We start from the raw sequence: 15,020 nt of genomic DNA on the forward strand, positions 1-15,020 counted from the left end.
ACAAGAGTAACAGTAGAATTTTACTGCAGAGTGGTACGTGTAGAAAAATTAGGATTTCTCTTTACATAATTGCCGTTATATGTAGTTGTTTAAAAACTAAAAGAATTAACATGAGTTATGTTAATATATTGATTACCAGGCGTTCAGCGCTTTGTTATCGATTTTAACATTACTGTCACGCTTTAGAGTCGCGCTCCGAAAGAAAGCACGTCCATGAACCTCGCTGCCAACACGCCACGGTCACGTACAGTTCGGACGCTTAAACATATTTTTTAATTTACAGCATAGACACGCTAAAGAGGTTCCATATAAAAATATAGAATTAAAACATTAAATATTGCTTTCATTTATTTTCATAACAGCTGATAAGCGCCCACTGCAAGACAGACCACCTCAAAGATGATGAAAGTATGAAGCGACATTCCGTAACCCTGACTATATCATCGTTCCATCTAGTGGTGAACCCATTTACGACGCACCTATGGGTTAGGATACAGTGCATAGAGTTATAACATTGTAATTGTTTTTTTAAGATATCACACCTTGGGAATGACGAAAAGGGCCAATATTTAGCCACTTCCGCACATGCAGTGGTAGTGGTGCAACAAAGTGCACCGCCCGCCAGTCCACTGATAAATGCGTATGCGGCAAACAATACGAATTACACAACTTCCACCGTTAATTCACTCAACACGTGTTTCACCCCTCCACGGGGCATCTTCAGGAGTTATGTTACACCGATTAGTACCAAACACAGAGGAGAAACACTAATCGGTGTGGGCTGGCGGGCGGTGCACTTTGTTGCACGACTACCACTGCATGTGCGGAAGTGGCTAAATATTGATCCTTTTCTTACTTAGAATGGACTTCCGCAAGGTAACGCCTGATTCTATTTATTAGATATGTAACTTTATATTACGTAAAATATACAGTTTTGTTGAGTTTCTTTCGCCTGTTCTTTTCACGTCAGACGCATTACATCCGAATAGCTGGTAGAAACAAATTAATGTCAGTAACATATATAGTCCGTTTTACATAGAATTAAAATTTATCCTATTTGAAATGAAAAACTGTTGTGTCAATTATGTTTTTATATATCTATGATCTGTCTATATATACACGTAAAATATCCGTTAAATATAGATAGATTATTTTCAAATCCAAATGATTGTTGGGAATAACATTATCAATAGGAGATTGTCCACTTCCAAAACAAACACTGTATTGGAAATTTCTTCTATCCATTAAATTTATTTAGATCAACAAGTGTTTAAATTAATATGTTTAAGCTGCGACTATACCTTTTAAACGGGTAAATCCCCTGTTTTTGGGAGGCATGTCTCTGTAATATTAATTTTCTGATAGTAATACAAGATGGCAAGAACTGGATGACTACTCGTACACCAGACAGATCTGAAACATTTCAGAGATGAATTTTCTCCTGTAATTTGAATTTTCTGACGTGTAATATACTATGTGATGATAGCGCGCAAAATTCACCGTATAATCCTTAGTTACATTTCAGCTCTTTATTACGGAAATTTAATGATAAACCAGTCGTAATGATCTTTAAAAAGTACACGTAACTGATATTTGATAAAGACGACGTAATGAGGCGCGTAAAAAAGAAGCAGCCGTGTGAAAATGACCTTCGTCCGAGGTAATTTACGTAATTTTTTGCAAACGTCTTGTTTTTTGTTGTTTTTGCCTTTTTATGTTAATTAAAATGTTAAGAAGATTGGGTTACCAGTTGTTAAATTTCCGAAATAAAGAGCAAATTATAAGAATCGAAATTAGAAATTTGTGTATAGTTTAATAATCTGTGTACTTCCTCTTTGACATACACTGGCTACTTGCATTTGTGGTTTCTTTTTTAAGCCACTCAGATAGCGACAACGACCCACTCTCCTCCGCTTGTGCTATCGATCATCGGGGCTGACGGTGAAACACAACCGCCCGCAAACGCTCAGAGCGCCACGCCATGTTTATTCATCTCGGCTGGATAGATCTCATGTAATGAGGTCTCGCAGAGAACTTACTATAGAAATGATCCTCATCGGATGAAGGTTCAATTAGTACTGACTTAAGTTCAGGGAGAATCGCTGCTCACCAGCTCTGCGTTGGACTTCGATAGAGTCCCAAAATCACCTCTAGGTGAATTGCTCTTCAAAGTAAAAGAACATACAAATTGGCTGTGAGGGTATCGAATCTTAATTTAGTAAGAGGTGGTAACCCTGCAATCATAAGTTGCGGATTCGATTTCCAGGAAACAAATTTATATAATTAACACTCTGCGCTAATTATTGCCACTGCTCAGATATAAATTTCCTGTGGATGGGCAGTAGCGACCTCTGGTTGCCTTAATACCGCACTGCGATCGCCAACCCGCTAGCGAAATATGGCAATTATGGTATATCCTCCATAGATATCTTTGGGAGAGGTTTATACCTTGCAGTGAATGATGAAAAACGAAATCGAATTTTGTCTTGAAATTTGAGTATATATTATATGGTGTATATATAAAGCATAGATACTAGAGATATTGTGCATTCGCTTAAGTTTTAATAAAACATTTGAATTTGGAACAGAAAGCTATGCAGTTACCGGGGGTAATAGACAATGCGCGGGCACCGGAAGTGCGGTATTCGGCGGAAGTTGGTTCTCGAGCGGCACAAGGCCGTTCGCCACGAGCCTTGACTTTTTGGCTGTCAAACTTTCTCTTTCAAGTTTAAAGTAAGAATCGTTAAGTCAATGATGATTAAATAAAGGTTAAAGTCATTTTGTCATTAATACTTCGATTTATGTACTTTTGTGTTTGACAAAAGAAATATTATTGAATATTATTCAGTATTTTAAATTTTGCGTACGATTTAAAAAAAATATCCCGAAAGTTTTTATATATTATTTTAATGATACAATTTTATTATTTATATCAATAATGATTGTGAAGTATGCAACATAATTATTGTTAGTTAATCTTGCTATCATTTCTTTCTATATAGCAAGTAAATTTAGCGGATAATAGTTGAATTTTCGACGTCTAGATGGGGTACGGTAGATAGGCTCCTTCTCCGCAGCGACTTTTTGTAACGATTCAGGAGCGACGCTGTCCCACGTCAGCAACGATACAGTAGCGAAGTGGTCGCTAGCTGTGCATTTGGTAGCGATGCAAACGTGTTCAGTACTCTCTGTTTTCTCCGTCGCAATGCAGTAGTCAGTCGTAGTCAATGTAGTCATCGCTACTGTAGCGCGTTGTCAAAGTCACCGCTACAATTAAACTTATTATTAGGGGTACCGGAAAGCAATATCGCTTACTTAAGTTAAATTCACAAGACTACATTTTTAACAAGTTTTTATTTCTAATTAACAATATATTCGCTTTCGTTATCAACAACCTTCTGCCATCTAGTATACAAATTTTCAATACCGGAGCGATAAAAATCAATTGGTTTTTGTGTAAAATATGTCGACAGAAACGACATTACTTTCCGGTCCCGATAATATTTTTGATTTGCATTTGAATATTTAAAAACTCTTGCTCGTATATTCTTCTAGTAGCTGATAGAAGCCCGAAATATCGGTACGATGACTGGTTTTGTTTCCCACATCTAGCGATTTCTGAAGACGAAGGTCTTTGACTAATGTGTGGTGACAGTGATGACATACAAATCTAAAACGATTTCGATGGGCTTCATAAGAAGGCTCAGTCATCCAGAGAGCAATGGAGAGGGTTATGCACGCAGTTTTGCTGCGAGATCGAGCTCGTCTGAAATGGCAGTCCGCGGGGTACGTCTGGGGGGGGGGGGGGGGCGCCACTGGGTGAACCGACGACATAGGCATGGTCGCGGGAAGTCATTAAAAAACTTTGATTTGTTTTAATTTTATACTTCTCAGCAGAAAATCGATTTATAGAACTTATTCTTATAAAGCAATTTTGTTTTTAAAATATGGCAACATTACGGATTCGGAAAACATAACCAAAACATCAAATTGTATGTGACAATCGCCGCCAATTTTTGATCATTTGACAGATGACATCTTTTAATTTGACAGCCTGCGTCCCGCGACAGAGACGGCCAATAAAATAAAAGTAAATATCGTAAACATGTTTTATTAAGTGTTAAAATAGTTTGTAGAATGTTATCTAATGACGATCTACATTGTTAAATAATAAAAGATAAACAGGATGATTACTTATTGGTATCAAAAGTTTAAGTTTGAATCTATAGATTATTTCTCAGTAAAAAGGTTTTATTGCTTTTTGTAACAATTATTTGTTTTAAAAAGTATTTTGTAATATTTTCTACAATAATTGTTTCTTGAATACCATTCAATCCTTTAAAGCGATTACACATATAACCAATCACCCTGTATATATATACAAATATAAAAATAATTTAGTCACACATTTATAAGGATCTTATTAAAAAGCGAAATAAATGCATTTGTTATCAAAGGCAAAATACGATTAATTATATTGAGTTTCCAAACCACTTTAAAATCACTTATCAATTAAAGTTTTTGATTCTTAAAAATTGATTTGAGACGAGAAGCAAATATGTTGTCATAATTTGGTATAATTTTGTACTTAAAAATATTATTGAAAGGTATATATGTCAGCTAATAATATTATTGAACCATTTTATGTTGTTCATATATATGTAAAGCTTATAAAAATTCTTGTAATACTAAATACTATATTAAAAAAATTGTAATAGCAAAATTTTTAACAATCTGTATCTATTCTCAGTTACAGGGAAAAATCAGCTTTTTATTATTAAACAATGTACTAATGACACTACAGATAATGGACGATGACAAATATTTTTCCCACTTAAAATTCTAGCCGTCGCCATTACTGTCACATTTTCAAATATCTGTCATTGAGTAGTTATAAAGAGGTTATTTATTAAATTGCAATTAAAAAATATAATTAAATGTTACCATTAATAAAAACTTATATAAAAAGGTTAATTCTAAAACAGTTCTATGGATGAATATTTCTCATTTGCATTTGGAGATCGAACCGCCTGTTAGTTCTTACTCCTTTGATAATAGTTCTGTTCTCATTTCTCTTTAAATCTCTCTTCCCTGTGAAGGACTTTTCCTTCATGATTATTTGCTTAGCAGCTTCTCGGCGGACAGACGTCGCTCCGGCAAGGGAAGGCAAGGCCGCTGGTCTAGTCAAACCGTTAGGTTTATTTTCTTTTACTTTTTCCGCTGTTCGCTTGACCGGAATGCTAAAGGGATTGACAGAACAGTTCATTTTGAAACCGAATCTTGTGTAACCAGGGTTCAAAGACTCCAGAGTGTGTTCCTTTGGTCTACAAGGTGTGGTTGGTTTTCGCGTTTCCTTTGCTTCTTTCTTAGGCGAGTCAACACCTTTTTCTATAAAAAGATATATAATTTTAACTAAATTATAATCTACTAAACATGCTAATATGATATAGTTCAAATTAAAAGCTACTTAATTATTGTCCCTTTAATATTTAACATTTTTTAAGTTTAAAAGTTCAAATGCTTGGTTTGGTACAATGTTATAATGAATTACTTTACTAAAAAACATCTTGGTTCCTGTTGACGAAGTCACATAGGTTCTACAGTCTGGTTTTTCAACATGACACAGCCCAAGTGGTATTTATAGACTCTGCGAGTTGGAAGGAGTAGGGCGCTGAGGGCATAGATTAAATCAGTTAAGGAAGCGAAGCTCAATGGCTCCATGGTGAGCCTTGGCTTGTGCCACTGCTTACTACCACCAAAAGGGCAAAGCTTTTGGATCGCTTAAGCGAACGCCCTTACACAAGATTAAGAATCAAGGGCCTCCTTGAGGGCGACATCAAATATCACCCTATTATTCTAAGAACTCACCAAAAAGAACAAAAAAAGTTGTAATATACAATAGAAACAAATAAAAAAATGATAAATGGTCGAACAAGATCTCTAGATAGTCCTGATTTAATATAAACGACATGGTTTAGTATAAAAATAAAATTAGAAATAAATATTACAACAAATTATAAAACGTAAATAAAATCGAAAAATTACTTTCATGCAAATATGTACACTTACTAGTGTGTACAATAAAAAGTTTTAAATAAAATAAAAACAATCGGGAGAAAATGAAACAATAAGATTGACTTGGGTCAATCTTGGGCAATCAACATATTAGACATTATTTACACATTCGACAATATATACTGATTCACACATTGTTAGAGGAAAGTTAATTGAAATTAGTTAGTCATCATGAGTAGTTTAAGTCCTAATGAAGGAAGAAGTTAAAAACCATATATAAATATATATATATATATATATATACACACACACACACACAAATACGTGTGTGTGTGTCTCATCGTCAGCGGTGCATCAAAAAGGGGAATTCCACAGAAACATAATTCTTTATTTACATCAGTATTATGACATCAACATTACGTCATCGTCACCGGCGCATCGAAAAGGGGAATTCCATAGACACAAAATTGTTAATTCCCGTCGACATGAATACGGACGACACATTTCTACTTCAGACTTCGTGTTGTTTCTACCTCAAGATCTACCCGGCCCAAGAAGAATCCCACAAGTAACTATATGATTTAGCTATGGTATGCAATAAATTACTGAGCCCTAATAGTTTGTATTGTGGCTATGGGAAGTCCAATGGAAAATAGGGGGCGTTATAAAATACCTTCATTTTCATGAAAAATTCCTGTTGTCTGAACTGTACATATATATTTAATATAAGTTATTTAAAATATTTGATATTGCTACTTATTATAGTGTAGATGTAATATAAGGCAGACCACTCATATTAAAAGTCACAGTCAAACCATGAACAATGCCTATCACAAGATACCGGCTCTCCAAAACCTTGCTCCAACTGTTGCAACCCTATGTCTACTACAGGGGTCTAACCTGGTCATGGTTCTTTTAAGAAACAAGTTTACTTTTGGAATCATGGACTCTGCTGTACAGGACACGGAAGAGGATGTGACTACTGCTCAAGTGTAAGGTGGCAACATCCTACAGAACTACCAACCGTTTTAATATGTCTGGCGACATCAAGGGTCTGTCAGGATTCCTCAAGGAGTTGAGCTAGATTAAAACTAATGTAAAATGAGCGCATTGTCGCTTAGTTGAAGAAATCAGCCGGTTTCCCTGTTCGCTTTTATAAATTTCATATAATATTTACCTTTTGGACTGACCCGCTCTAGCAAATTAGTGGAGCCAGTTGGCGTCAGCAGTTGCCGTGCCCTCTTAGCCTTTCTCTCCTGACACTGGTCCAATGATTCCATTTTTTCAAAGCGTTTTTGGTGCAATGCTGCAAAGTTGGGTAATTTGGTGCGAGTCAATTTTGCCTCGGGTTTCGACTTGACGGGTGTTGCGGTTTTTTTGGATGGTGTTGATGGTTCAGTCAATTTAGCTGGAAGAGAAGCCATCACATTATTTTTATTGAGATGAACTTATTACAATATTTTCTAGTATCTCCACCAAAAGAACTGTATTTAATAATACTAATAACCTCTAATATTAATAGTATCAAGAGTCTTTATTGGACACTGGACAAGACTGAATTATAAAAGGGACTATGGCATAGGGGTATATACTGACTTCTGCAATCTAAATCTAAAGATATACAAAAATATTAAGTTGTTTCAAAAAGAAGACTGCCTAGTATTGGTTCTAAGAGGATATCTATCAGTTCAAAAAAGAAAAAAGGAGATGCAATGATGAAAGGAAGGATCCGATTAGGCTTAGCGAATTGGCAAATTGTAGTGGGCATGCTACATAGGGTACAGAACAGAAGGTCGCTGAGGCTTTATGGTCCTAGAGTTGAGACCATGAACCAGCAAGCACAGCGTAGGACCTCCACCTACAAAGACAACAGACATACTTGTCCAGGTCATTGGAAGACTATAGATGCAAGTCCCTTCCTACTGGTTTTGTTAAAAATCTAGGTAAGAGGCCTATATCTATAAATGGACATATTATATCTGCCCTGTAATGGTCATTACATATAAACTGAGATTTGAGATTATAATGGTCACCTCAATGGAAATTAATGATACAGGCGCCTGTTAATTATAAGGAGTTTTTATCCTTCCACACTGAATTCGAGTTGTGATCACGAGACGGTAGGTACCGACATAGTCACAGTGGCGCTAAGTCGCTTGATGTAGGCAACGCAAGAGGAGAAAAGTTGGAGAAGGCCTATTCCTTACGATTCGCTCCTATCAGCTAACGTGACGATTATCCTCCCATACCTGCAGCACTGAAAGTCCTGGGACGCGATAGCTTGTTGACAGATTGCTGATGGTCACTCGCCAGTCTCATGCGCTTGATCTGAGCATCATCAGCATCATTCTGTGTAAATGAGCGCTTACGAATACCAGGTCTGGTTCTGTCTGATTCTGGAAAGTAAGTTGGTGTGATGTTAGATAACAGATTGTAGCAGAAAATTTCTACTATAATCCTGATTTTAAGAGAAAGAATGACCAAAACAAACAAATCTTTAAGTTCTACAATGATATTGTTGTATCAGACTGTATGATGCTAATATTGTATCTGACTCATGATATTGTTGTATATGACTCATGATAATGTTGTATTAAACCCATAATAAAATTGTATGAGACTCATAATGTTGTATCAAACTCATGACAATGCTGTATCAAACTCATGATAATGTTGTATTAAACTCATAATAAAATTGTATGAGACTCATATTGTTGTATCTGACTCATAATTATGTTGCATAAGACTCATGATAATATTTTATCAGATTCATGATAACATTATATCAGCCTCATGGTATTGTTGTATATTACTCATGATAATTTTGTATCAGTCATGATAATGTTGTATCAGACTCATGACAATTTTATGTCTTCTATAAATAAACTAAGGGAGGTATTAATAGAATCATAATATATAAGGCCGTAACTAACATTAGGTATTTTTAGTCATTTGTTCACATTGTCATAGGATCATTTATAGCTATCACTGGTGTATCATAAGAATGCTGGAAGAGCCCAATTCAAAAAAAAAGAGTTATATTGTTATACCCTGTAAAAGCATCCTTCAGCTTAAAGCACTCTGATCTAAGGAAAGCCCATAAAAAACTCAAGAGGGATTTTATGATCATTTTATACAGTACCAATTTGTATATGTTATATATATACAATAGCAATTTATTCCTAAAGAAGAAAACTGATGCCTTACAGACTGTAGAGATAAATATAAATTTTTTTTACCCAATTTTTGGGACCTCTCGTTCAAAACCTATAATCTGTGGTTGGGGGTCTTTATTTTTAGTAAATTGATTTTTTTACAATTTTTCACATATATTACATTATATGCAGTACACATATATTTATCTTATACACTGTATGCATATTTTAGGATACAAACTAGAGGTTAAATAGTCTGAAATGGGTGAAGTGCATGGTCAGCTGTTAATGCTATAAAATGTGGTATAATTTTTGCAGAAAAATATGGGAGATATTAATATGTTAAGGCTTTAGTACAAGTAAGGTGACAACCTATATCTCTTTTAATATATATTTTCACTATATTTCTATCTTCCTTGGGAGCTTCTGCTTTATATTTAAATAAAAACTTTAACTACTAAATTTTATCTAATATTCATAAATTGTGTACAAGAAATATCTTTAGAATATAAATATTATTGTGTTATATTAGACATATTTTTACATATGTCTTTAATACAATAACTTCTGGCAGTTAGTTTTGGTTCTGGAATTTTGAAAATCCTTTTTATTACTGTATTTTGATTACATTGTTTCTGAAACAATGTATTTTTAGATAGAGAATCATATATTAATTGACAGCAAATGAGCTATATAATCACCCATTTAAAGCTTTTTAACCTATAACTAATCACCCTGTAGAAATAATAATGATTATATTTACCATTCTCATTAAATATGAAGCTCTTATTTGATCCTTTTAGACTTGACTTAATAACCTTATTCTTCACCTGTGATGCCATTGTTATATTGTGTGTGGGACTACAGAACATTACTCTAGTTGCCCTTGGAATTGGTTCCGTTAGAGATGATCTTCGTAATGGTTTTTCTATAGAACGAGTTAAGTTCAAAATTGTTTTATTCTTCTGTAGACTCTCTTTGGTTGTGAACGGTGTGCAACCAGGTGATGGCAGTGACTTTCGTCTATTTGGAGTCCCTTCCATTGACAATTTGCGATTTGAAGTCTCAATATTTGCAGACATATTTGTTTCAGGTTGTTCAGGAGATTCAATTGATGTTGAGCTCTCTTTTGTATAAGTTCCTTCTCGTTTGAGTGGTGTGATTGGTACATCTTTCTTATCTGTTTCTTCTGATTTAATAGGAGAATGTGCTGTTTCATCTATACTACTCTCAATTAAAAGTGGAGTTGCAACTTTATCATTTATGGATTCATCACTACTAATACACACAAGTGAATTATTAGACTTGTCAAATGTAACATTGATAGTATCAGATTTTTCACTCGAATCTCTATCTTTGTCAAACGTTAAATTTAAATTGGTCTTCACATCTTCCTTATTGGGTGAAGGTTTCGGAAATGTTATATTGTTAACTGCAATTTCATCAGATGGGTTCTCTAAGATATTAATGCTAGACTTGGAACTTGAAGCAGAGAGTGAAAGTCTGGCCCCGGATTTTCTTTCACTGCTGCTGATAAACATCTCTACATTACTATTTACCGTAGACTGAATAGAATCATTCAAGTTTAGCTTGTCATAGCTTCCATCAAATTTCTCACATTCCTGGGAAACATGTTTTTCTGGAGATTTACTGGTGCTTTTATTAATTAGTTTTTTATGTTTAGGTTTTTGTTTAGTAATGACTTGATCAGAGGTGTCATCATATGTGTGACAATTATTCTCAGAATCATCTATTGTAACAGATGTTATTCTTTTGGACCTTCTAGGTGTTATCTTATTTATTAAAACCTCTGTAACAAGATTGTTTTTTTCAGATTCTGCTGTTGATATTTCACCAGGGACTCCATTATGTAAGCCAGGATCAGGGCTGCCTGCAGCACTATGATATGAGTCCACTGATATATTCAGTGTTGGACTATGTACAGTTTGATCTGCAACATTATCAACTTTTTTAGTTTTCAATGATTTCAAAATCTTTTTCTTTTTGGATTTTTTCTTTTCCTTCGTCGTAGCTTCTTTTTCATTTTCCTTGTTTTCAATAGTTTCAACTACAAGTTTTTGTTTCTTCTTTTTATTTTTTTTCACTTTATGCTTAACTTCTGACGCTCTCTCAACGGTCACTTCTTCGGTAATATCAGAAACAGTTTCTTCGACGAATTTTTGGGTTCTTCTTTTATTTTTTGTCTTTTTATCTTTATTTTCCGAACTTTTTGGACTTACTATAACGTTATCATGTTCTTTAAGCGTATGTCTACGTAGCACTCTAGTAGATTTATTTATATTTTCGTTAACTAAATTATCCATCTCTTGGTTGACAGGAAAACGTACATAATGAGTTTTGTTACTAAAATCTGCAGAAAGTTCCTCAGTATTTTCCTTCTGTCGTTTGCTTCTGGTTTTCCTCTCGCTTCTCACAAGCATTTCTAAGTCCGACTCTTTGATATTACAGAGTGAATTGTGCATTCCTGTAACGTTTCAAAATATAACAGTTTACATTAATAACAATCGACACATACACTAGAGAAATCAAAATTATTGAATTTAAAATATTAACTTTTTTTGGAGGTTGAAGCCATTATTTTAACATCAACTTTTTACTTTAAACTAATAAAATAAAGCCTTTTTAAATATTAGTTTCTAGTATCTTTCAGTTTCAATTACAACGTTAGGACTCTATTTCAAATATATGTCATAAAGTGAAGTAACGGTTGTAAAGCAAAAACAAACACAATTTTTCGGATAGTTGTTTAGAATTTACCCAATAAAAAGATATAAAAAGCTTTAAGTCGGCTAATTATTAAAATAAATAAGTATAATCTAATGACTTTATAAATAATGCGGAAATTTAATGGTAGTTTTAATATAAATAAAAATTAGTGTTTTTGTATCTATTAATAATATAGTGAAAAATAAGTTATCTAACAAAGGTTTATTATTATTGAAAATAACAATATAGTGACGACCACTTTAGTTTTTATAGTCACTCATGTTTCTATTTAAAATATTAATGACGTCATAGATTCGTACGAGTTGTGATATTGTAGATTGCCAATAAGATTTTAACGGCGAAATGTCAAAATAACGTTTCCAACGCGGTTCCACATTATGCGTATTATTGATTTTTCTGTTTTCCGTGTGTTTATGAGATTTTAGTTACTGTATAAACCATGGTTGTGAAAGAGTCTCTAAACTGTTTAAAAATATTATCTCTTTAATAAAAATGTATCGAGCATAAAGGGCGTTAACGTCATTTCGAAGTGTATGAGTCAATGCAGATAAACAATGGGTAATTTATGGCTGGTAACTATTGCGGTATTCCTTTACTTTAATTTTATTGAAACCGAACGAGGAGATTACATTGGATGTTATAAATTTAGTCTGGACAAAGCTTTGAACACTCACAGTGGGCAGTCCGTCGATGTCTGCTTGTCGGTTTGCGAGGAAGTATATTATAAGTATGCTCTGTTAGGAAACGACTCCACATGTTTCTGTGCTAACGAGCCTGGACAGTTCAAATTACCGGCGGATTCGTGCAATATACCGTGCCCTAAAAATGCAACCCAAATGTGTGGCGGTGATGATTCAGCGAGCGTTTATGATACGGAGGTCTCGACACCAGGGCCTCCTGCTTCGTTTGAGGTTGTTAATGTTACTGAGACGACAGTTCGTGTTAGTTGGACCCCACCGCAGGCCCATTCAAAAATAACTGGGTACATCATCCGTGCGATAATTATAGAAACTTTTGCCAATTTTAACCTTATACCTCTAGAATGGAGAGTCTCAAACAGCACATCTCAATCTGAACTACTAAATCTTCAACCAGGTTCGACTTATAACATTAGCATTGCAGCTACTAATTATGAAGAGGAAGGCCCATATGTTACTATTAAGGTGGAAACTGTAATAGGTGTACCAAATCCTAGTCCACCTGACATAATTATTAAAGAAAGGCGTGGTGATAGAATGGTGGTACAAATACCTGAAGCTGTGAATGTTAATGGTCCAGTATCAATGTACAGGATAGTAGTATCCATTGAACTATATCAACAAGGGTTTATTGTGGAAAATCTTGGAAACCACACATTTGCAAAAGATCAAGGATATCCATATTATATAACAGCTGAACTTGATACAGAGGACATTAAAAATGACTTTATAATTGGTGATGGGAGCACTTACAATGGTTTTTACAATGCTCCATTGCCACTTACAAATGATATTGATGTTTCACTTGGTGTAGTCAGCGAGAAGAATCATGTGAGAAAAATAAGATATGCTGAGAATACTAAGAAAATAATTCTAAACATTAATGAACCAGAAGAAGTATCTCCTCTGGTAGTGGCTCTTGGGGCAGCCATAGCTATTGGAGTTGTTCTTATACTAATTGGTATAGGTGCACTAATAATCCTCCGTAAGAAGATCCAGATTGCAAGAATGCAGAGAGGCTCCCAATCAATGCCGTTAAGTCTTAGTGAACCATGCATAGAAATAGAAAATTCTGGCTTCCTCCAAGATGAAGATGAAAGAGTAGATTACTATGGTAATCTTAAACGTAAACTATGGAATATACCCAGGAACCTTATTGATATCAATATATCTTGTATTGTGGGCATAGGCAGCTATGGAAAATTTACTAAAGCTATGATAATGCAACATGGTGTGCAGACACCAGGGTTAGTGCAGGTTATATCTGATAGAGAACTTGAGAAGTCAGATAAAAGAATAATGCTACAAGAATTAGATCTTTTGATAAAGTCTAGTGAACATCAAAATGTAATCTCTCTTATTGGAATATGTGAGACAAATACAACCTTATTTGTAGTCCTTCAAGATTCAAAGCAAACATTTAAGAAGATGCTTCTCCAAAGTCGCCGTAGAGATCTGCAAAATAATAAATTTTCTCTTATGACTGAACATAAAGTTATTCAGATGTGTGTTGATATAGCAGCAGGGATGGAGTATCTCCATGGCAAGAAAATTTATCACAAAAGGTTGAGTTGCCGGAACATTATTATCAGTAATGGCGGTGTGGCCAAAGTAGCTGGATTTGGGTTGTCACACATCCGCCCACTTCACGAGACACCAGATTACACAAGATGGATGTCTCATGAAATGTTAAGACAAACAAGATTTAATCCAAAAGCTGATGTATGGTCATACGGGTGTTTAATATGGGAAGCTATAACACTAGGCGGCACACTATACCCAAGCACTGCTAATAAAGATGTGGCTGCAAGAGTATTGAGAGGAATGCGTCCATCACAACCATCATATGTGAATGATGATCTATTCCAGTTATGCTTGCAATGTTGGCAAGTGGATCCCGATGAAAGACCTGCATTTACTTCCCTGCTAAATGAGCTGTCACAATTCACCGATGTTCCAGGTACACCCGGTCTCAGCTTTACTCATTACAATGGATTTGATTATGAACCTTATTTACCGCAATATGAAATTATTTCATGAGACAAGTGCCAAATGAATAAATAAATTGGAGTTATATAAACACACTGTGGGCTTATGAATATTCTGATTTCATCACCAGTGAAGTTAAAAGGACAATTATCCTGTTAAAGTTTATATTTTTTTATTATCACCAAATAATGATTTAATCTTCTCCACAGATTTATTATAAATTTAAGGAAATTGTTATATGGCAATAATTTTTGGCAGCTGTTATGTGTACAACTGTCATACATTAAGACAATGGGGAATCCCCTGTTCACACTTGTGTATAATATTACTCATTGTATATGATAGGACATATGTGCATTAGGAACTAGTTAATTAATGTAGATTTAACACTGTGTATCAAACTAATATCCCAAAG

The 15,020-nt window shown here is 34.6% G+C and overlaps 2 protein-coding genes across 2 annotated transcripts; one reads left to right on the forward strand and one right to left on the reverse strand.

The window, feature by feature from the left end:
- Positions 1 to 4,552: 4,552 nt before the first annotated feature.
- On the reverse strand, positions 4,553 to 11,867 carry Mink (Mitotic spindle and nuclear protein). Its single transcript, XM_068762956.1, has 5 exons — positions 11,745 to 11,867; positions 9,934 to 11,655; positions 8,265 to 8,411; positions 7,193 to 7,423; positions 4,553 to 5,388 (listed from the first exon to the last, which is right to left on the reverse strand). Exons 1-5 carry the CDS (start codon positions 11,764 to 11,766, stop codon positions 4,988 to 4,990), a joined length of 2,523 nt encoding a protein of 840 aa, XP_068619057.1. The 5' UTR covers positions 11,767 to 11,867; the 3' UTR covers positions 4,553 to 4,987.
- A 386-nt stretch (positions 11,868 to 12,253) lies between these two features.
- LOC137919704 (putative inactive tyrosine-protein kinase Wsck) lies at positions 12,254 to 14,698 on the forward strand. The gene has a single exon (XM_068762856.1). It carries the CDS (start codon positions 12,473 to 12,475, stop codon positions 14,654 to 14,656), a length of 2,184 nt encoding a protein of 727 aa, XP_068618957.1. The 5' UTR covers positions 12,254 to 12,472; the 3' UTR covers positions 14,657 to 14,698.
- Positions 14,699 to 15,020: the final 322 nt, after the last annotated feature.

This window comes from Battus philenor, unplaced genomic scaffold (assembly GCF_028537555.1).
Source record: "Battus philenor isolate CCGP_79_NKW_IND1 unplaced genomic scaffold, ilBatPhil1.0.hap1 SCAF_17, whole genome shotgun sequence".
Taxonomy (NCBI): domain Eukaryota; kingdom Metazoa; phylum Arthropoda; class Insecta; order Lepidoptera; family Papilionidae; genus Battus; species Battus philenor.

Bases quoted from the DNA above. Each gene is read 5' to 3' on its own strand.
- LOC137919704 (XM_068762856.1), top strand. From the start codon at position 12,473: ATGGGTAATTTATGGCTGGTAACTATTGCGGTATTCCTTTACTTTAAT.
- Mink (XM_068762956.1), bottom strand. From the start codon at position 11,766: ATGGCTTCAACCTCCAAAAAAA. The intron at 11,656-11,744 runs GTTAATATTTTA...GAAACGTTACAG, and splicing joins GGCTTCAACCTCCAAAAAAA to GAATGCACAATTCACTCTGT. The intron at 5,389-7,192 runs GTAAATATTATA...ATCTTTTTATAG, and splicing joins AGAGCGGGTCAGTCCAAAAG to AAAAAGGTGTTGACTCGCCT.